Source organism: Dunckerocampus dactyliophorus, chromosome 10 (genome assembly GCF_027744805.1).
Source record: "Dunckerocampus dactyliophorus isolate RoL2022-P2 chromosome 10, RoL_Ddac_1.1, whole genome shotgun sequence".
In the NCBI taxonomy this organism is placed as follows: domain Eukaryota; kingdom Metazoa; phylum Chordata; class Actinopteri; order Syngnathiformes; family Syngnathidae; genus Dunckerocampus; species Dunckerocampus dactyliophorus.
This window is the reverse complement of record NC_072828.1, coordinates 20666711-20690408: the sequence shown is the minus strand read 5'-3', so window position 1 is coordinate 20690408 and position 23698 is coordinate 20666711. Positions and strand designations below refer to the sequence as shown.

Sequence of the window (23698 nt, the reverse complement as noted above, 5' to 3'; positions counted from 1 at the left end):
GCTCTAGGCTTGTGTGCCATTGTGTGCCACACTTCAAGTGCCCCTAGATGGCACTAATATGTCTGTTGTATGGAAGAGCTGTCAGTTGTGCTGTCGATATGCTAGAGACAAGATGTTGCCACCCACTCTTTTTTAGTTGATGTATGAAGATATCACAGCCAGTATCTGCTACTCCTATACAAAAACGATGATGCCACAGACCAATCATCACCTCGTCGCCGACAAGCCAACATAATATCTGAATATTTTGATAATCAGTCGTTGTCGTATATTCCATCCATCCATCCATCTTCTATCGCTTATCCTCATTAGGGTCGTGGGTGTGTGCTGGAGCCTATCCCAGCTGATGTTGGGCGAGAGGTGGGGTACACCCTGGACTGGTCGCCATCCAATCGCAGGGCACATATAAACAAACAACCATTCACTCTCACATTCATACCTATGGACAATTTACAGTCTCCGACATGCATGTTTTTGGAATGTGGGAGGAAACCGGAGGAAACCCACGCACACACAGGGAGAACATGCACACTCCACACAGAGATGCCCAACAGAGATTGGAACCCAGGTCTTCCCGATCTCCTGACTGTGTGGCCAACATGCTTGCATTTTCATCTGTGTTTGCCTGTTTGTGTGCGGCTTCTTTAGGCTTTTGGATAAAGCTACTTACAATTATTAAGTAATGAGACCATACACACCCAAAAAATGTATCATGATTTCAAAATAATTTGTCAACATGTATAAATGATATCTCTAACAAATAGTTTTAGTTATTTAAGATATGTGTATGGTCTTTTTAAAGTTGAATAACGAATAGCTATGTAAATCTCATAGGCTTGGCTACTTCAGATGATTTAGTGGATGTTGCTGCAGTTGTTAAAGGTAAATATTTATCTATATTTATCTAAATAAATATCATGCAATGTTATGTGCAAATGGTAAATGAATTGATATCTTGTATTACTTTACAAGACCGTAAGACCTTATAGATCTTTTAAAAAATATAGAGAGTTAACTACCGGGGATATTTGCACACGGACTGGATGTTGGTGTCGACAGTGTCAGTTGCAGTGCATCTTTGATCATCACATTCAGACAGTTCTACTTTACTCTTCTATCCTCAAGCGGGTGAGTCAGAGGTGCTGTGGATGTCTGGGGAGCAACAAATAACAAGTACAGACTGTCTGAAGTACTGTGGGGTATTTTTATTGGGAATTACGTTTTACTGCTGCTTTCTGCAAGAATCTGCAGCTTGCTAGAGTGAAAAATTCTAATCAGAGGAATAAATTGCTGTCAGTATATTTTTTTTGCTATTCCTGGAATGGTGGAGAGAGAACAAAGACAGTACACTATTTATACAAATGTTCCTTCTCAACTATCCGAATCGTGATGATGAAGTTTGACAGTGCACAGGTATGTGGGAGTGCAGCGTCTCACCCCTGACTGAGTGTCCTGTTTTTGCCTCGCGATGCCCACGTCGCCGTGGCGATGGCATCGTGTTGAAACATTTTCCTATGCGGCTTTGTGTCGTGACTAGTGGGCTTCACGGCAGTTGTATTCACACTGAGCTTCCTCCTCACTGTGACTGCACACCTCCTATGTCTGGCCATCCACGCACGGGAAGGTGACTGAGACAGTTGTAGCCAGGTACTGAGTGCAACCATTTGAGGGTAATCGCATTGTTTAAAAATATGACATATTCCTAGCGCTAATGTATAACCATATAATTTCGTATTAATGAAACGTAAATAAAATGTGCAGCTGTTGCATACAATAAGACTTGACTTGATGTTGGGGAAAAGAACTATGAAATCAAACATGATGTAACAAATTGGAACGTGTGAAGGAATGCAGTCATCTGGCCAACATTCTAAAATGAACCATGGCCTATAATGCTGGTGCCTTCATCTTAGCATGTCATAGCAATGCCTACAAACCATGCAAATACGCCCTGTGAGTACTAAGGGGATGGCATCGGAGCTATCGGACTGGACACTTAGTAAGTGCTTCGAGATGATACTACATCTTCATCATTCATTCATCCATCCATCAGTTCATTTTATACTTATTCTTATTCTGTTCAGGGTTACGGGTGAGCTGGAGCTTATCCCATCTGACTTTGGTTGCGCGGCACGGTGCACCCTGCGCTGATCACAGTCCAGTCAGTCGCAGGGCACGTATAGAAAGACAACCACTCACACTCACATGCACACCTATGTGCAATATAAAGTCTCCAATTGACCTAACATTTTGTACCTGTTTTTTCAATGTGGTAGGAAACCAGAGCGCCTGTAGAAATAGCCTATGTGTGAAAATGAATATCCAAAAGTAAATCATGAACGAGCCATTTCACCTACATGAATGACTCATATTGCAGCCCCAGTGCTAAACTATTGAAATAATTACACATGGATGATTTATAGTTTATATCCCACATACGGCTGACTTACATTAACTTTGCATTGTGTCCACACTGTTTTGTGGGTGTATTGCAGACATAGTGTCAATTGCCAGTCCATTTTCCTCACCTGGGGGAACGCTTTAGCAGCATTGTGTATGTAGAGCTTGTCAAATGGGGCTTTCAGCCAAGGCTTTAATTAGTGTTTTATGATAAATTGGGGGAATTTAGCCACTGTTACCATAGAAACTGCTCACTATTCAATTTCCATGGCCTGTTAAATAAAAGTTTAGGAAGACAGCTGAAGAAAAGCTGCAAATGCATGCTTTCATGCAGCGTGTGGAGTTGTTTAAAGGCATGCTCCACAAGGTCTTGGGTTCATCTCTTGCAACAGGCAGTGTGTATGTCACCGGTATTGTATTGAAAGCAGTGATGTCTTGAACCGAGGCCTGGTTCCACCAGATGGCCCAAATTATGGAGGCAGAGATGCAATAAAGTTTTAATGCTTCAGTATATTGTCAGTTTTCACTAAAATGTAAGAGGCGAGGAAAGAGGAAAAAGAGGAATGATGGCAGCAGCAGGTGATAGATGGAGTGAACGCATGAATAGAGATCCCGGCAGTCATGCACCACTATCAGCTGGCAGTAAAAAAGAGAGATTGACTCCCAGCCAGAGAGAGGCACAGGGAAAGAAATAGAGCGGGATGACAGAAAGATAGAATGTTTGTTCCAGATAGCAGCAGGTTTCACGGTGTGACAGAGTGAGTGAAGGTGAGCTCTCTTTAGTCTGTGTGTCGGGAAACTAAACCAGTAATGTGGGCATTTGAAAATATAGAATCACCACTTATGGATTAATATTTTCTTAAACAAAAGCTTCAAGGAATTAAAAAATTGAGTAAATTAAGGTAATTGTCGAGAGAAGATGCGGGGTTGACAAAATTCACTTTGCCTGCATAGATATAAAAGTTCCTATAGTGACTGTCCTGATTCTAAAAAGTGCATATGAGAAACAAATGTAGCATTTCGAATGAACCAAACAGGATCCATTTCTGATGTTGTTTCAAGTGTTTCTGATTCAAGGTCCAACTCAAGTTACAAGCTAGATGAAGTAAACTGCAGCTTTTTTGGACCAGTCACAGATTAATAATGACAAAGTTCAGTTACTCTTGCATTGGAGCTACGAACCCAAGTGGTGTCCAAAGTGCGGCTTGGTGGCTATTTGATGCCCGGGGCTGTTTTGTATTCGCCCTCAGCACATTCTAAAAATGTAATTTAACGAAAAAACTAAAAAAGCAACAGCAACAATTGAAAAATCAGCAGTAATTTTACAAAAATAAAGCAAAATATTAATATTAAATATTATATCTAATGAGAAAAAGTCATAATTTGATGGGAAAATATTGAAATATGGAAATATTGAAGAAAAAAATTAAAGTAGTAATATTATAAGAAACAAACAAAACAATGAATAAAGTTGTAATTTTTTCGAAAATTAGGTTTGCGGAAAAAGTTATTATGTTACGAGAATAAAGTCAAAATAATATGGGAATAAAGTCATAATTTACAGAAGAAAGTTGAAATAGTTGGAAAATCAAAAAACAACAACAACAACAGCAGAAATGAAAAAAAACAGCTGTCATTTTATGGGAATAAATTCAAAATATTAATAGAAAAAAGTTGCATTCTAAGAAAAGAAGTTGCTGTTTTACAGGAATAATCCTGGAATATTATGAGGAAAAATAAACAAAACAAAATAAAGTTGATTGGGGAAAAAGTTATAATATTATTGGAATGAAGTCAAACTTTTATGGTAATAAAGTCATAATATTACTAAAACAAAATTTACAAAGATTATTTAAGAAGAAATACTTCCAAAAAACAATCAAAAATGTGAAAAAAAGAGCAAAATCCCCGCGACCCTTGTGAAGATAATCGGTATAGATGATGGATGCATGGATAAATACATAATTGTTTTGGATCAGAAATTCATGAAGGGATGTCCCAATCTGATATTGATATCGCATATCAGGCTAATATCGGATTATATCGGCCTGCATCTTAAATCTCCAATATTGGCACTCCGATACAAGCAGTCGAGTCTAGACTCCGCCCCTAGCTTCGATCCAGCAGCGACCGGATAGAGCCCAGGTGATTACAACAGCGTGTGCTAATGTTTCCTGTGGTGGCACAGAACTGTTGAAGTTTAGTAAGACAAACCTCACTGCTCATATGAAGCGGCATCACACGGGAAGCTCCAACGGCACGGTAAAAAGTCGTTAGCTATAACAGAAAAGAGCAAGCCCCTGTCGGTGGTCAGAAATGTCAGGTTTCAACGCCCCATTGAGCAACTCTTCGCTATATTATGTCTAGCTGTCACTACATTGTGAATAAAACACACGTTATTGTTAAGTTACTATGTTACTGTGCCCTCGCTCGGGTTGCTGCAGTATTACACTCCACATTCTTGCTGCCTTCAGTCTCCTCTCAAATACATTTTTCTTCTCACAGTAGCCAACAGCTCCAGTACATACATTACTGAGAAGTAACTTCAGGAGACCCCCATTCTCCTCCATTATTATTTAGTATGTCTTTTTCTGAATGGGACATTCAATACAGTGTAGCTCTTGCAATTTCCACCGTGGCAGAGCCGGAGAGGTATAGCTGAAAGGCGATTCCACTTCAGTTGCCGCATGGTCAAGAACACCATATTTGAGGACTCATTTTTGACTCATGATCAATTCCCGATATGGTTTTATCCACCTCACATTAACGTAACACAAGAATTGAATGGGTACTACATACTGGTGCACCACGTATCATTCCTCAAAGACAAAAGACAAAATTATGAACTAAATTAACCCAAACTTAATGTGCCATCCTGTTTCTAGCATAATCTATGAATAGTTCAATGCTACTAGGTCAACCGTATGAAGCTGTAAGACATGATGTTGTAGTAGCTCTGGTGTGTGTGTGTGTGTGTGTGTGTGTGTGTGTGTGTGTGTATGCGTCTCACCTCCATCTGCCTCTGAGTACTGGGCAAGCTGCTGGGTCACCAGCATGGCAAGGTGACCTCATAAGTCAAGACAGTGAAAAAAACACATGCCCACATGCCAGTTTTTCCCCTTGCTGAGAGGCAATACAAAAACATAGATATTTATTAATGCGGCTCTTCTGCTCCTTGTTGCGGCTGCGTTGCCGAGCTCTGTGATTTTTTTTTAAGTTGAGGAAGCTGAGGAAATGCGTGTTTTTGAAAAGAGTGTGAAATATCCGATTCACCGTAAATCCGTGAATGCATCTACACTACTTTCTGACTGCTGATTGGATGAGCGAGGGCGGCCAGTGTGTTCAGTCAGGAGACAGAAAAAAAAACGTCTTGACAGTGTGCTACCCCCGCGGTAAGCTATCCATAACCATCAATACGTCCCTAAAAAGATAAATAACAGAAGAAAATAGACAGTTTAATTCTGAAGGACATATTCCTTTGCCTTGACTGCCGATGACACTGGTTTACCCACCCGTGGGCTTCATATGTGGCGAGAAATGAGCAAACAACAGAAAATGTAACGTAGCACTCAGCTTTGTGTGAAAAGTACTCAACTGCAGATGGGTGTGAGGGTGCGATTTCGGAACTACTACGGAAGGTGGTGGAGTTGTATGAACGCTACAGCTGTTATACAGTGCGTTGTGACTGCACTGGAGAGTGTATGGAGGGGGAAGCGAAGCAGCGGATGGAGATGGAGAATACATGAAAGAATCGTTCAGAAAAATATCACAGCATCTATTCTCCAAATAAAAAAAAAATACGTTCAAAAAACTTTAATTTAATCCAACAATATAATAGCATGGTGAGTTTTCTAAGCTCACGGTGTGATCATCAGTCAAACTGCGGCTAACACAGCCAACACGCGTGATGTGCGCGACAGTCAGAAGGCTACTCAAATAACCCGGAAAAGAATTGAATTGATCGGACGAGATGACCAGCCTTTGTCAGCGGTGGAAGACACCGGGTTCGCCGACTGCTCTCTCACTTGGAGCCCTAATGTGCTGCCAGGAAGTCCTGCTACATCAGACAATGTACTCTCACATCCAAATTCTTCTGAAAGAAGGCGTCTCATGCTCTGTAAGTTTCACGAGTGATATGTGTTCTCTTGAAAAACTAAGTCAAATATGTTTTTGTCTAGATCAAGCTGATTTTATGGTTCCTTTTTTCAGTTAATATCGCCAATAGCAAGGGGGCAGTGAGGAATTCTGGAAAAACAAATCATGTTTACCTATTTTTTGGGGCCCCTGGCAGTCAGGGAACCTTGGAACTAACTTTTCCCCCTTATATGGCACCCTGTCCAATAGCACTCAACAAAAATAAATGTAAAAATTCACAGTTAATCCATGTGACTCGTATTGGTATCACTCATGGATGATCGTATCAGAATGGGCAGCATGATCGGAGCATCGCTAATAGAAATGATTAAAAACCAAAAACATACAAACAAAAAATTCTAAGAATACGGGGGAACACCATCCATCCATCTTCTATGCAGCTTGTCACCTTTTATAGTTTGTAAACCAACCCTTGTAATGTTTTTACAAAGCATTTTTAACACTCGTAGTAATAAACTTAAAGAAAAAGCAAGTGACAAAGTGTGTCATTAATATGAACTTTATCTCCTTACAATACACTTTTTTGCTCATTTTAAATGTGTAATATTCCAACATTATTCTCGTGAAGAATTTTTCTGATAATTTCAGGACATTTATCAAAAATATTTTGACTTTATTCCCGTAATATTATAACATTTTTCTCAACGTAATTGCACATTTATTCTTTGCTTTGTTTTTTGCTCATATTACGATTTTTGACAAAAACATGTTTTAATGCAGTGGTCGCCAACCCGCAATGGGATCATGCTACAATGCTGCAGTTTTCAGGTCTGTGTGTGTTTTTTGCTTTTGTTTTATGGTGTTTGTGTGTTTTTGGTGGTGGATCATTGATGTATTTTTGGAGTGTTTGGATGTTGCTGCACGTTTGTCCCTGTCTGTCACCATACAAATGCCGATAAATCAATCAAGTCATAGAAAAAAAAAACACACACACACAACAAACTGTTATGTTATTTCTGTTTGTCTGAATTTTTTAACATCGACTGTTTACGAAAAAAAAAGGTGCTAGCAAACATTGGCTCACTGCTCACTGGGTTTACTTTTTGGCTAAACATCTCTTTTGCTTTATATCTGCTTCATCTTCAAAGAACGAATTCATTATTTTAAGACACAAAAGTAAGCTAACGAGCTCTGTCTAACAGCCCCACAATCTTCGATGCTGCTAATGTAAGGTTGCGCTGTTTTGAAAGCACAGCTGCACAGCAAGAGGACTCGTATGAAGTGAGCGCAGTGACACAGATGCTTGTTTGTCAAGGAGGATCAAACAAGCATTTACTGAAGGCCAGATTCATACTTTTATACGTGCTTGTTCCAGTTGGATACATTTTGTCGAAGCCGGTGTGTTTTGTTGTGAAGTATCTCAGCAGGTTGCACCCTTTGTCGGTTCTGCACTTACTGTAGCGCAAACATCAGTTTTGTTTACCTAAATTATGTTTGCTCTTCAACGAGTAACATTTTAGTGGCGACCATTAATAGCAGCAGTGTACAAGGACACATTTCCACCATCAAAAATCCAGAGGTGTAACAAACCCGTCCGCAGACATAGATCTTGTCTCAGAAGAGCTCTGCTCCAGTGCACAAGTGATGATCAAACAACGTCTATATGACAAGAGCACTGCTTCTGCTGCTGCTTTAAGGACTACTGCAAAGATATCCCGTAGTTTTTTGCAATCCTTTTTTTGTAGATACAAACAAAACTGTGTAGATGTCATCCACCTGGCGTATTTCATTGACAGTGTTTATCTGATTTTCTCATAGCTTGAGCAGATATCCAGTTCATTTTATCTGGAAGAGGTCGGATTCCTTTTTGATGCGATGCGCAGCATGTGTACTGTATTTTGTTCTTTAGGCTGCCATGATGCCATTCAAACTTTGCCACCTGAGTCAAAAAATGGAATTGTGTCATTTTAACCATGTTGTGTTACAATTGCAAATACATTCGGGCAGTAAGAGTGTATAGCTAAACGGGGCACACCAGTTTGTAACAGGTTATTTGTCACAATATCAAAGTAACTGAAGTGAATCCATCCATCCATCCATCCATTTTCTATACCGCTTCTGCTCATTAGGGGGTATGCTGGAGCCTATCCCAGCTGACTTCGAGCGACAGGCGCGGTAAACCCTGGACTGGTCGCCAGGAATCATTTTGTGTTTTATTGCCGATAATTGGTTCCAGACCCGACCGTCATAAGTGAATTTCCCCAAAATAGGATTCCTTATTTATACTGTAAATCAAATATTTTCGTAGTTAGAGCATGGAAAACCTGTTTACGATTTTCTAAATGTGGTTTTAACATTATTAGAGCTTTCTAAACATTAACTAACATCCCTATAGTCACCTTTACACTCCTATTACACAAGATAGTAGACATAACAAGAGTAGATATGCTATTTAAAACATAAATAAGACTTGTGCTTGTGTGTGTTTCTATAAATGTGTTCCCTAGGGGAGCTGAGAGGTGGGCGGACGGGAAGTGACGTCGGGGGTTCAGAGTTGAGTTTTAGCTTGGCGTGGGTTATGGCCGCAACAGTAGCCGTGTTTGTATTAGGGAGTATTGTGCCTGTTGTGAAATAATTCAAATAATTCAATTCAAGTCTGGTGCATGTGTGTCGGTAACATTACTGACATCTAATGACTAATGTAGAATACTATGTCAGCATCTTTGAACGTGTGTTTTGAATCTGTTCTATTTCTGTTTTAGTTCGTTTAGCCATTTGTATGTTTGAAAATACTTAATTTAGGCAAAAAAATGGTCAAATTTGCTTCGATGTACATATTTTGGACTAATAATAGACCATTTTTATCCACGAAACAGCATGATCTCTTAATTAATATATTTCTGAAAAAGCGTGATAGAGTGAAGCCTCAAAATTTGAACTGCAAAGTGACGAGGGACGACGGTATCTCCCGGTTTGTCAAATGATGAGCTGTTTGAGGAGACGACAGTCACGATCTACATCGTTGCCTGCGGGACAGTTTCTTTAGTTTCACTGTTATGCCTTTAGCTCTTGTTTTGATTCTCTTATTTTGTAGTTCTTCCTGTTTTGCCTGTGCCGTTTTGTGCTTGCTTCACGTTCTTGTTCCGACGCACCTGTCGCTCTTTTGTGTTTTGATTATTTAGTCTGTCGGGCGTTGGAGCATTGTTGTTTGTATGCTTCTTATGTTGTGGATTGCTTAGCAGCGTTATAATTACAAATTATTATTAAAAATATACTTTTTAAAGCAAAGCCAAGATGCGACAGTGACCTTGAATTAACTACCACCCTGGTTACGGTGGTAGATTGGTTGTCTCCCAAATTTAAGGCTGAGAGTTTGAGCCCAGTCGAAGTATCGTTGCAGGTGCGTTTTGAAATGTTAATGTCCCACAAATTGACGCTAAGCAATATTCTCGGCAACATTTTTTGAGACACAATAATCCACTAATATTATGGCTAACGTATAATAATAATACATCATAATAATGCGATATTTCCTTAAAATGTCATGTTTCGCTCTGTTAAAGTTCTGGAATTGCCGTTTGTGACTCACAGGCAATCCGTTCTGTCTGTTAAATATTTGCAGCATTTCTTGAAATGCTGGCTTTTCAACTGTATTAACGAGCAGCGTTTCTTTTGCGATGTAGCAAAGTACACTTTCCGTGAACGCACAGCATTTTGTGTTATTCAGTGTGTGTTCATTTTGCCGATCAAATGTCTCAGTGAGTGTTGACTGCGGGGACGAAGGCTCATTCGGTCTGAAGCCGGAATATTCCCACATGGGGGCTGTGGCATTTTGCTTTGCAATCATCTTTTTCCCACGTAATTTCTACTACTTTACCTTGCATTGCTCCTCACGAGACTTACTTGGTGCACTCTGTGTGTGTGTGTGTGTGTGTGTGTGTGTGTGTGTGTGTGTGTGTGTGTGTGTATGCTAGCTGGCACGCCTTCCCCCACAGAGACAAAGCAACTGTTTGACTGACGAGTGGTCTCATTCCATTGAAACCATTGTTCTATGGAACACTGTTGTTCTGTGACGCGTCTAGGTGCTGAAACCAAAGCACAGAGTGAACACAGAGAGCAGGCAGGAAGAGGCCTGCCGGTTTGGAAGCGAGGGACGATCAAAACAGACACGCGTGCACATGGCAGTACTGCATATAGAGGCCGGAAAAATTATTCAGTTCATTTTCATTTATTGTGTGATTCATTAATTTATTTATTACTGCTGGGTTTTTTTCTGCAAATTTGAATCTCGCAAGATCTCGTGACACCCCTACTATTTACTCTTGTGTATTTTTTCTATCCAAGATTCAATTAGAGGTTTAACTTTTTGGTTTTGCGTCCAATGTATGCCATAACGATATTTGATATTGCTGAGCCAGGTGCAAATTGTGCATGTGTTAAGTGTGTTAAGTTTGTTTTTCACTGGTTTAGTTGCAGAACTCTGTGTTCAGTAGACATTTTTGAATGTAAAATGAGTACAAGTGTAGTGATAATTTCAACATGCTAGCATGCACATCGCCTGCTATAATAATATAGAAATAAATAAGAGGGAAGGCAGAAGAACATTATTGTGGTTGATTTCGAATGGCTTCAGGTAAAGGGTACATGGGATATAGGAGGACAGATAAATCCTGAGACGTAGAGAGGGAGAGGACAGGAAGAAGTGATGTGCCGGGGCGTCTCAGGCAGAACTGGGCCACTGAGCACAACCCTGGAAAAAAAAAAAAACAGAGGGGAAAAAATACATGACTGGCCTGGAAACAGGAGCGACCGAGAAAGTGAGACTCGGCAGAAGGAGACGCTCAAATAAAGTGATTTAACTGTGAGCCACATAGAAACAGAGGGACAGTTGGCTGACTGCAACCTTAAGATGAGAAAGAAGACAAATATTTCAGTCTGGCAATATTTACGTAACTGTTGCGTGTTTATTCATTATGATCATTCCATCACATCATTCAAATGCGACTGTCCTCATTACAAAGTACTTTCTCGCTCCTTCCATTGTGTTGCCGGCCTTCAATAAGCACGTACACACAAAGTTGACTACGGTTCATGTGTCATTAATAACGTGGAGCCAGATTGGGTCTTCCTGTTGCTGTGCTGCTCTGTTGCACACCTGTGTTGAATCGGGTCACTGCCTTGATTGTCACGTCAATTTGTGTCAACACAATTCGCGCTGTGATGAGCTCTTACATGTTAATGAAACATGGCGCTCGACAAATGTGGTTTGTTTTGATGGCGTGACATTTCACTCAGGTCCTGATTGTATTTTTTGCAGTGGTTGTTTTCTGTCCGATCAAAAAAATATATTTTAAATTGACCCACAGTTGTAGAAAAATGGGTTCTTGTGAAGCTCTTTCACAGATTACGTAATCACAACTTTTTTTCATTATCTTAGTGATATGTGGAAGAAACTTAATAGCACTTTTTTTTTTTTAAGCTTTGTCACAAATCATGTGCACGCCCCTTGACATTGATCATATTGGGGGTCCTGACCCTCTGGTTACAGTATATAACACTGATTCAGACTGTAAAATGTCACATGCCATGAAACCATTGCAGGTTCAGACCTGGGCCCGTGGGGACGTCACTCACATAAAAAGCAACAGTAAGATTTATTTATAGCACAAAATTGTAATCCAGTGCTTCTCAAACAGTGAGGCGGGCCCCCAGGAAGGGGCGCGCTGAACTAACAGGGGGGTGTGAGAGTCACAGGGAGGACTTTCAATTTTAGTGCAGACCTGCCAACATGCATGCGTTTGTCGTACTCAGCATGCAATATGACTCTGGAATACACTTGTATGCTTCACTGCTCCCCATTTTTTGCTGGTTTCAGTTTTGAGTTCAGTCTGTACAGTATAGATAAATAAATAGATATTTATTTGGGGAGGGTGGGGGCGGGGTGGGGTAAATCTCTAAGGTCAAACACAATCCATTCTTGGACACAAGTTGACATCCATTTGGTTTGTATTTGAAAATAATAATTGAAATCGATTAACGGGTCGAAATGCACTGTGTAACACAGGGGTAGGGAACCTACGGCTCGGGAGCCAGATGTGGCTCTTTTGACGACTGCATCTGGCACTCAGACATTTCTTAACACCATCAAATTTTTGTTTTTTGCTGACATTTTAAAGTAAAACATTATAGAAATCGCGGCATTAAAAATAACGTTCAAAATGTAAAACTTTCTCATGCATTTTAATCTATCCATCCATGTTCTCGAGCCATGCGGGCCGCCAGAGCCAATGCCAGTCGTCCTTCCCGAATTTTCCAGGTCAAACACCAAAACTTGATTATTTTTGGATAATGTGGTAGCCTACCCGGGTCATTGAGAGGTCAAGAAGTAAACTTACCTCCTTTAAACAGTCAGCTAGCTAATTCTGCACAGCAAACCCTTTTGATGAAGAAGATGGCAAAAAGAAAGACCGATACAGAGTACGATGTAAAACCATGCAGCACCAGAAGTCGCATTCATGGTAAGAAATATTTTACTTAATATTTGTTAGCTTCAGTTCAACTGTTTGGTTTGGTTTGGTTTAGTTTATTTGAACATGAAGGTTACAATGGAATATATATGGATATAAAAATGGATATAAAAAATATCGTATTCTAAAATTGTTGGTCTTGCTTAAAAATGCACACATTTAGTTGCATTCAGTGTTGCAAAATATGATGTGGCTCTCACGTAAATACATTTTAAAATATGCGGCTTTCATGGCTCTCTGAGCCAAAAAGGTACCCGACCCCTGGTGTAACACATTACAGTTATTGTAAATGCGTATAAAGACGTTGAAGACTGTATTATAAAGACTGTATTATATAACTGAAATAAAGCTATGCTATTTGGCGGGGGGAAGCTTACGTAAGTTAACAGCTGTTAACAGAAGAGAATTGAAAACAAGGTTTGCCTCTTTGCCATCATACTCTTCTGTGGGGGTATAACAGAAAACGAAAAACAAGAAAAAAAAGAAGAAGCGACCATACTTGGTGATTCTTTGTGTACGTACTGAGCTGCAGTCCCACTAAACATGCTGTGGTCTTAGTGAACTTTGAGGTTTTGTGTGACTTTCTAGAAACGGGTAATTCTGAATTTTACTTTATTGACATTTGGAAATTATACTGTATTAGTTCCAATCTTTTCCGTCAATTTTCTCATCCATCCATCCATTTTCTACATTAGGGGTGCTCAAACTTTTTAAGCCTGCGAGCTACATTTAAAAATGACCAAGTCTCAAAGATTTACCTCCTACTGTACTATAAATATAGAATATATACATATTTACTATATTTCCAAAACAAAATGAGTAGGTATTTATGTATGTTATACATGTATGTCAGAGGTGCACGCACGTTTTCAGCATGCAAGTTACAAGTCAAAATGATGGACCTCTTTCTATAAAACATATAACATATATAAAATCTAAGCAGTAAACTTTGAAATCCTATTGTAAATGACCGTTACGTAGCTATTTTGACTGACATTTTATCAGTCGACTATTGAGGAATTATGTGTAATTATCATTATTGCCATGTGGAATATAAGTATGATATCAACTCCTTTGATTACCTGTAAACTTTGCAAATGTGAATGTGAAATACTATGATTAGTGGTGGTTAATGCAACATGTATTATATCCAGGTAGCATTTGCTATCAAACATTACCGATATACAAGTATTGAAAATGATTACGCAAAAGACAATGCAGCCGAAGTCAAGGCAACAAATTAAAAAGGTTTCAGCGATGGACACATTTTCCATTTCATCATGAAATAATATTTAAGAAGTGGACGTGTAGAAAACACTGATTTCTGTAATAGAGTTCATGACACAAAGCAAAGGCGTCAAACAATACACTTTTTTTTCTACATAGCTAGCCGCTACAAGTGAACAGATCACTTATGTTATAGATATAAGCATCTTACTGCTGAGATAGCATCTCCGTGTGTAGCTTGAAACGCCGTGGGGGAGCAAGAAAAATCAGGAGGAGAGCTTGATGTCACATGACATCTACAAAGTGACGTTTACACGATCGACCCAAACTACCTTGGCAATCTACCAGTAACTCACGATCAACGTAATGGGCACCCCTGTTCTGTTCTTACCTTGGTCAGGATTGCCAAGAGCTGGAGTCTATCCCAGCTGATTTCAGTCAAAGGCGGACGACGCCCTGGACTGGTCGCCAGGCACATAGAGACAACCATTCACACTCACATTCAAACTGTCACTGTGGTCTGAACATGTCATTTTGGACAGTTCTATGCTTCCAACTGTTCCAGCCAAGGTCATGCTCGGACGAGTTTAGAATAGAGAACCCAGATTTATAACAGGTCCAAGGTGTACCATCAGCACCGTGTGTCCTAATATTTATGTCCTATAGTGTTTCTTTGACCTAGTAGTGTGGATCTCTTGATGTTGTTTATACAAGTATTAACTGCAATGCGTGTTAACAGAATTGTTTGGTTTCTATGTCAAGTGAATCAGACACATTTACCTGCCACCTGGAGGCACATCTGCAAAAAATGCTAGGCACTAGGTAGCAACATTGTTTTTTTTTTGTTCCATGGAATTTTAGTTTTCTTACTTTCTAATTTTTCTCATTTTTTGTGCCTATTCCTGATGCAGATACGGATACAATTGAGTTTTCTGTCTTCGGCAGAACCATAAATGGTGCACTGTCATTGTTGTACTGTTTGGGGTGCAATGATATGTTACAATATTCTAACAGTGTATGGTTCAGTAGCATTAGGTTATCGTCCTGGTACCATATGTTGTGTATTCATAGTTTGAAGTCATGCTGAGCAAGTCTGGTGAGTCTTTCTTCATTATTCCATCCACTTTGTGCAATGGTAGCCACAACATGATGCAACCCGTTCAACAGCTGTTAGTGTTTACTGTGGACAAATATTCTTTGTCTCAAGTTATTCAGAAGGAGTTTTCTTTCTGCATGTGGTCAGCTGTAAACTTCAGTCGAGCATAAAGTTGTTTGGGTAAGAGCTTTTGTGCCACTCAAAGCGTGGTCATATCGACTGAAAGAGTTTGTTTTGCCAGTTCTGTGTTTGTGAACAAGTTAATCTTGTTCAATTTCTGTATTTTCTCAGGTCTTATTATCTTCCATCCATCCATCTTCTATGCCGCTTATCCTCACTAGGGCCGCGGGTATGCTGGAGCCTATCCCGGCTGACTTCGGGCGAGAGGCGGGGTACACCCTGGACTGGTCGCCAGCCAATCGCAGGGCACATATAGACAAACAACCATTCACACTCACATTCATACCTATGGACAATTTAGAGTCGCCAATTAACCAAACATGCATGTTTTTGGAATGTGGGAGGAAACCAGAGTACCTGGAGAAAACCCACGCACGCACGGGAGAACGTGCAAACTCCACACAGAGATGCCCAACAGAGATTCGAAGCCAGATCTCCACAGCTCCACAGGTTTAACAACTACAGCTTATCATTGTTACACAGATAGTAAGTGCGTTGCTTACGGCAACATTGGGCAGACAAACGTCTTCCTATTAAGTTCCGAGGAATTCAACTGACTTTGCCGACAACCGCAATGTGTTATCCAGACCACTTGCGTTCATACAATGTGTTTGATTGGTAATCCTTGATTTGTTTGTTTGGGTTTTGGAATTATAACAAAAATCCATTTACGTCCCAACCACACCTGTGCAGATGCCCCCCGAGCATATTGTTCAACCGCAATTTTTTTTTAGCTAAGCTACATCAAAAACCTGAATGGAGCGTCATCAGGGAGGTGTCTGGGCGGGGCCTGTTCTGTGCTCCTGTGTTATTGGCCAGGCTGTTTTTCAAGGTGTCGATTTCATGTGTATTGTGTTTTGTGTTTTCTAATACAGAAACTGTAGCTCTGCACTGATTTAATGTTTGTGCTTCAAATTTGTCAGCTGAGAAAGACAGACTGGAATGTACGAGTTTCTTCTGCAGGTATTATAAAGGTGTCAGATATATTTGAGTTTATGTAAAGCATCGACAAATGTGGAGCGATCGCCCACTGAGAGCAGCATGTTCTGTTTTATGACAGAGAGAATGAGTAAAAATACACCCAGCTCCTGGGAGACCGTCGCTATGGCAGCGGTTACTATGGAGATAGCAGGGCCGCACGTGAAGTGATGGCTGTCATGGGACCCTGAGGGTTTCACCCTCTCGTGCTGTTCGAGATAGCACACATGCACATTCAACTACAGAACAGCTGCAAGAGACTGCTTGAGATGGAATGCAGAAGCGTGATGACGTGATGCTGGTTTGCTTGTGTGTACGTGCGTTTAACATGGTTGACTGTGCATGTGTGGCACGTGGGTGGGTGGGTGTTAGCATGTGCTCTCTGTTCGTGCTAAATGTCTCACCGCATCTTTGGTTTTTATGATTTCATTGCTTTGAAATGAACGTGGAGATGTGTTTGCACAGCCACATGTAGCACTGCTTCTGCAGCGTCAGTCTGCTCTGTCATCCTGTTGCCATAGCAGCAGCAAAAGGCAACACAGCCAACTATGCTCACTTCCCAATTTCACCCTATTGGTGCTGACTTTTTCTTTGTCTCTGGACTTTTTCATTGCTTCGGGTTGACACTGGGACTCTGTGCACGAATCCGTACCTTGCTTGTTCTGACAGGGTCAACCACTTACTGCATGAAAAAACACAAATTTTCAAAGTTGGTCTTTTATGCATCTAAAACTCACAATGTCGTCAAATCAAGGACAGATGTTAAAATGATGTTGTACCACGCCCACTCTGCATCTCTCTGTGCCATGAAGGAGACCATTCACAGGCAGTTCTCAATGTTGTTTCTCCCATTCACACCCAATATTTGTCATTGTCCCTGACATTGCCATACTGGCTGAATTCTAATGGGCCAGGCTGCACCTTTTGACTTGAAAAGAATTTTTCATCAACACAGTTTGCATTTAGATGCCACAGCATCAGAACAATGGGTTAATTCACTGTAATAAAGCAGTAACTAATACAATGTATTGTTTCAGCAGATACGTATTTCACAACTATTGAGAGGGGTTTGTACTTGTAGTTATATTTATCATGAAAGGGATGGAAGCAGTTGATTTACCTTGTTGGCCACCATCACATATCTTAATATAAGATAGTAATTAAAGAATAGAGATGCTTGACATTGGCTTTCTTGCCGATATCCAAAACTGTCCAGCACTTCATTACCGACACCTACAGGCAGCATCTCTTGCCTCAAATTAATGTCATTTAATGATGACGCTACACATCTTCTGTTGGATGCATTTGACAAGTAAACACTGTTCGTGCGGACAAATGCTGCAACACATGCTATAGAAAAAGCGTCAAAATGTTGGTGTGATTTTTCCTGACGACTTACTCGCCCCCCAGCGGTACCTGTAGCTACTATTCAGGTGTAGCGGCATTACACTCAAAGAGCAAAATGTAACACTTGACAGTCATTGCAAACTGCATATTTGCAATCAGAAGGCAAAAGTTGGAAAGTGAGCTTGTTGTTCTGTGGAGTATGCTGCAGCTTGATGAGGTCTCTTTCATGTTATTGTTGGCAGAAAAAAGCAAAAACAATATGATCTGATGTCTCATTTTTATGGCAATATTGCTGATAATATCAGTCGGACGATATTATCGGACATCCCTAATTAAGAATCAATAAATTGAAAAAAAAAGTCAAGTGCTCAAACTTTGCAAGGATTTGCAAAATGTAACTTCACTTATACAAAATCATTTTTAAGAAAGAAAGAAAAAAGAGGTAATCTACACGTAAACTAGTTTAAGGACCTTGGTTGTGTTCAGTTTATGGCCGGAAAATACACTCAAAAGCATGTGAATTCAACTTAAGTCACATGGTGTCTTTAAACGCAACTCCTCATTGCTCATTATAACACAGTTAAAGTCGGATTCAAACATTCTGCTATTAAAGAAACCAGTGTTGGGTAAATAGATTTTCAGACATGGGAGCCATCGCTTAACTTGATTTAAATTTTCAGTTAATTTAGCGCTGTTAATACATACAAATATATTAAGATCCTGCCCTGTCATTTAGTTTTCTTTCAATAAAATACAGTAAAAATGGGCATATTTCAGACATAGTGTGACATTGTGATTAATCGTATTAATTAGAAAACCATGATTAATCAGATTAAAAATTGTAATCCTTTGACAGACCTAACATATATATATATATGTATATGTATCGAACCACCACTCCGTATACTGTGTATATATATATATATGTATACTGTATACTGTATTGAATTATACACTATACTGTACATACATGTATATCTGGTAAAAAAAACTTTACAACAGCGTAAGTAAGACAAGTCTAGGTTAGTCGAGGGTGTGAGCACCACTGAAAACAACTGACAGCTTTGTTTACAGACGTGTGGACAACCTATAAATCCTTGTCCTGCTAATTATGTGTGCTTTCAGCATGGCTGTGGAAAAAGATCTATTGATTATTAATGGTCCAGCTCTTTAAGATAAACAGTCCTGCCCGGTCTGCAGTCTTTTTATCTTATTTAACCAGACTTACGGCGAACAAACATCCTCTCACAGCTCAAGATCATCTGTCTATCACCTCAATTCATCTGTATTTGGACATAAGTGTGTTAACAGATAATGCTGCAGGTTTTATTGCAGGATCCTGGTCTCCCACTCCAATCCCTCTTCATTTGGCTCCACTCTGATGTCTGTTTTGTATTTGCAATGCAATAAACCCATCTCTGTTCTCTCCTCATCTTGACCACTTTTATTGTCTCCAGATTTAACAGGAAATAGAGGTGGCTGTGGTCAAAGCTCATTTTTGTTTCTCTGAGTAACGGCTGGTCTAGAATTTCAATTTGATAAGATAAAACACAACAATATGTCCCTTATGTGCTTACTATTGCCACTTTTCCTCAAATCAATCTGTCATTCATCACCTAGCTTGTTAAATCAAGCTGTAAAATGCATCTTGCCGTATGTATTAAACATGAAAAGATGTGTGTTTGGCTGGACGGTGGCCTAGTGTTTAAATGTTTGGCTGGACGGTGGCCTAGTGTTAGTAAGGATAGTAAGGAATCTCCGTTTAGAGTTTGCGTGTTCTCCCTGTGTGTGGTTTCCTACGGGTACTCCTGCAACGGGCCACTTCCCAAAAGCATGCATGTTAGGCTAATTGGAGACTCTAACTTGTCCATTTGTATGAATGTGAGTGTGAATGGTTGTTTGTCTATACAGTATGTGCCCTGCGATTGCCGATCGGCCCTGATAATAGAGTTTCAAATAAATGCAGTCGTTGAGTGTGGATATGATGGAGGCATGATTGAAGCACATGAATGGACTGATGAGGGTATTCCAATTGGAAAAAATGTGTCAATAATACCAACTCAAACTTTTCATATATTGAAATGCTTGATTAATCAAAGAATTTGTGACTGCCATTAAAAAAGCAGGATAATTCATCTAGAAGTTGTGAAATTTACCTGTCATTTCTGTTGCCAGAATAGAGCCTAGTTTGCAAGTATATATCATATTATAGGACTTCTCAACAAAGTGCAGTACTCCAATTGTCTGAACGGTCTTTTCTCCTCTTTTGTCTCTATAGTACAGTGTCTGGAAATGACCACAAAACGGAAGCTGATTGGTCGGCTGGTGCCATGCCGTTGTTTTCGCGGGGAAGAGGAAGTGATCTCGGTGTTAGACTACTCTCACTGCAGCCTGCAGCAGGTCCCTAAGGAAATATTCAGCTTTGAGAGAACTCTGGAGGAGCTCTACCTGGACGCCAACCAGATTGAGGAACTACCCAAGGTAAATGTGAAGTTAAAAATTCATGGCTGAAAAGTTTGACACTGACATGATCGTTTTTAGGCTCCATTAGCTTTTCCGCTGAGGTTGTTTCATGCTAAACTGGCCCAGTGTTTAGTTATTAAACTGTAAAGGGGCCTTTCACTTTAACAGACCGAACCGATGGTAGGTGTATAATTACAGTCCCACACTCTAGCATAGAGTACATGATGTAGTACATGATATTTGAGGCTAATGGTTTTGCCCATAACACTTACTTAACACTGGTTAACTACATCTGTAGTCACAACTGTACTGGGGTAGTCTGACGGAAACGTGGCTGCCAATTTGCGCCTACGACCTTGGGTGAAGTGTCTTGCCCAGGGACACCTCAACATTGACTAGGTGGAGGGAGTGAGGATCGAATCGCCAACTTTTCGGTTTCTGGAGGACCTGCTGTACCTCTTTTTTTGTTATGGAATACTTTGCAATATGCTCCTGCCTGGGAGACAGTATACTGTATCTGTATGTAATGTGCAACTATAATTACATGATACCTGTGTTGATTGAGAAATGTTAGATTTTAGACAGTAATGTTGCTTAATTAGGACACTAATTATGTCTAGTCAGGAGATTGTAGCTGTTGAGTCAGTCACTGACTATGACTTTCAGTTTATTTTAACTTATTCGTGAATACAAAAATGACGTTTTAGTTTTAAAACGCTGATGATAGCTTGAGCATAAATACCGTTAAATGCGACTTATACTCCAGTGCAGTGTTTTTTTCTCTTCCTGATGCATTTTGTTTTGGCTGATACCACTTATACTCAGAACCGCTTTATAGTCCGGAAAACACGGTACATGGAAAACAATGAGAGCAACAACAAAAGTGTTGCATTGTTTTTGTTGAGTGTACTGTACGTTAAAGTGCACTTAACTATTTACCGTTGTATTGCAAAGTAGTAGATTGCCTGTTGTTAAAGTTAGAAACAATGAATTTTCTGTTCATTTATACTGTTTTCAACTGCGGGCAGCAAGAAAACAAACTGCTGTACAAACTCTGGAGTATAACAAATAGCAACAGTGTTCTAGAGTGTTTATTTTTGTCATTTCTGTCTGTGTATCCTCAAACGTCAAGGAGCAGCAGTGCTTTATGTCACCCATATAGTATTGGCTCACCACTCCGCAGTTCTGACTGAGCAAGTACTTGAAATGCAGTACCTCACTGTACGTGATATTAATTATTTTTGCCAGCGGAGCGGTATAGTAAATAGAATTTGTGTTGAGCCAGGTAAGCCGTAAAGTGGCATTGAAACAGAACAGTGGGAGAAAAGACCAAAATGAGAGATGGTTATTCATTAATGTGATGCAAATTAATCTCAGGTCAGAGAAAATAACTAATTTTAAAGAAATGTAGAGATTAAACTCTTATTGGGCCACATCATGATTGCATCCTGACCTGCCAGAGACATACATATTTAAATACAAGAACGTCTTCACACAGCCCACAGGCACGTTTGATGTACTTCTTGTTATTTCGTAGGAAAAGTCAATCTTGTTTTATTTAATAAAAATATAATAATATTATACATAATATTCTCTTTCATTTGCTTTGTGTTTCCATAGCAACTCTTCAACTGCCAGGCCTTGAAGAAGCTGAGCATGCCTGATAACGATCTGTCCAACCTGCCGACCACCATTGCCAGCCTGGTTAACCTCAAAGAGCTGGACATTAGTAAAAATGGTAAAATTGACTTTAAACCACCTCAAAGGATGATGAAACCACCCCAACCCTAAAGCAATCATTTTACATAATTTAATATTTTCATTAGAGCAGTCAAACAATTTCAGTTTTTAATCAGGTTAATCCGTTTTCAATTTGATTAACCATGATTAATCACCATTTGAAACTATGTCTGAAATATGCCCATGTTTACTGTATTTTATTAAAAGAACAATAAATGATAAGACACGGTTGCAGTAGCACCTTGGTTAGCATCATTAATTCATTCCGGAAGGTCCGACTCTAACTGAAACGGACCCGAACCGCATACATTTTTTTTCAATTAATGTTTTCCAGAAAGCCAAAAATGTTAACACAAAAGATGTTTCTATAATTTTACAGTTATAGTTTTACATGCGGAAAGCAATTCGAAATGCATATGAGTACATATACACAAGCCTGCCACACAACGAGCGGGCATATTATCAACAAAAATATGTAACAGTTAAAATCAACTATGAAACCAATGTATTCCATACGTAGTTTCGAGAGGGAAGGTTCTCGAAGTGATGTCACTTCCTCCTTCTAGTCTCCGACAGGATTGCTTTTTAGTGGTAAAAAATGTAAAAAAAGAGGAAATATGTCAACATTCCAGCACACATTTAACACAGAAAATATACCTTTTAGTGTTATTTTGCTCGGAAAAAATAATAAAATGAAAATAATTACAACGTTCCGTGTTACCACAAACGCGCTCCCATAAATTCATTAAAAACTTTGGTCCGTAAACACAGGACTCGTTCAAAAAATAGTTACAGCGCAAAAGAATTCACACCACGTGTGGCAGGAATGCAGCCTTCGCAGCTGCCCTGAGGAAGGATAACATTGCTTATTAGTTAACTTTTTTTGCACTTCATTATGTCCCCAAACGGCGGTGCGCCAAAGAAAAGGAAAGCCATCACTACGGAAGTGAAAATGAACGTCATCAAAAACTCAGAGAGAGGAGAAACGTCCACCAATATTCGCTCTTTTGGTCCCAGTTGCTCTACGGACGCAATACTGATGGAAGCGAGAGGGGTCATGGATTCCGTGCGCTGGTACAAGGAGATTTGGGAGGAGAAGAGGATGTTAGCCTTCTGGATTAGCTTGGGACTATATTTTAAGAAGGTAGAAAGGTCTTCAAGAAAACAACAAGGATAAAAGTACTGAATTGCTCTCCTTTTATTACTGTTTCATTGAATCTTTATATCACTGTGTTATGTACTGTATGGCCTTCATGTGTTCTGTGTACTATGTGAATGACTTAGGAGTTCATTTATGGTAATGGTAATGGTTTAATTTTATTTGAACATGCATACAAGTTACAATGGATACGTCACACAGTTCAATTCACAGTTCCACATGTCCAAAAGGAGTAGGAAGAAGCAAGGCGTATTTAATCCTAGCCCTCATCCATTTCACATCAATTGCAATACATTTATTCACTTCCTGTATTCCGATGTAGCCTTTACCAGTTGATACATGGGAAAATGATACAATGGAAAACGCTAAGCACCAGGTAGCCAGTTTAGGTATAAGTTCTGACTTGCACTAAAATATATTTTGATATTTTGGGAACCAGTAAAATGGAAGCGCCAATAAATGCGTACCAAATTGAACCAAACCATA

The 23698-nt window shown here is 39.7% G+C and overlaps 1 protein-coding gene across 16 annotated transcripts in view; it reads left to right on the top strand.

Moving 5' to 3' along the window:
- lrrc7 (leucine rich repeat containing 7) overlaps window positions 1-23698 on the top strand; it is a 104552-nt gene that overhangs the window by 40559 nt on the left and 40295 nt on the right. For all 16 annotated transcript variants that reach the window (XM_054788569.1, XM_054788566.1, XM_054788565.1 and 13 more), the window contains 2 exons: window positions 20129-20331; window positions 21934-22051. In XM_054788569.1, the coding sequence (XP_054644544.1) occupies window positions 20129-20331; window positions 21934-22051 (321 nt within the window). The remainder of the gene's footprint in view (window positions 1-20128; window positions 20332-21933; window positions 22052-23698) is intronic.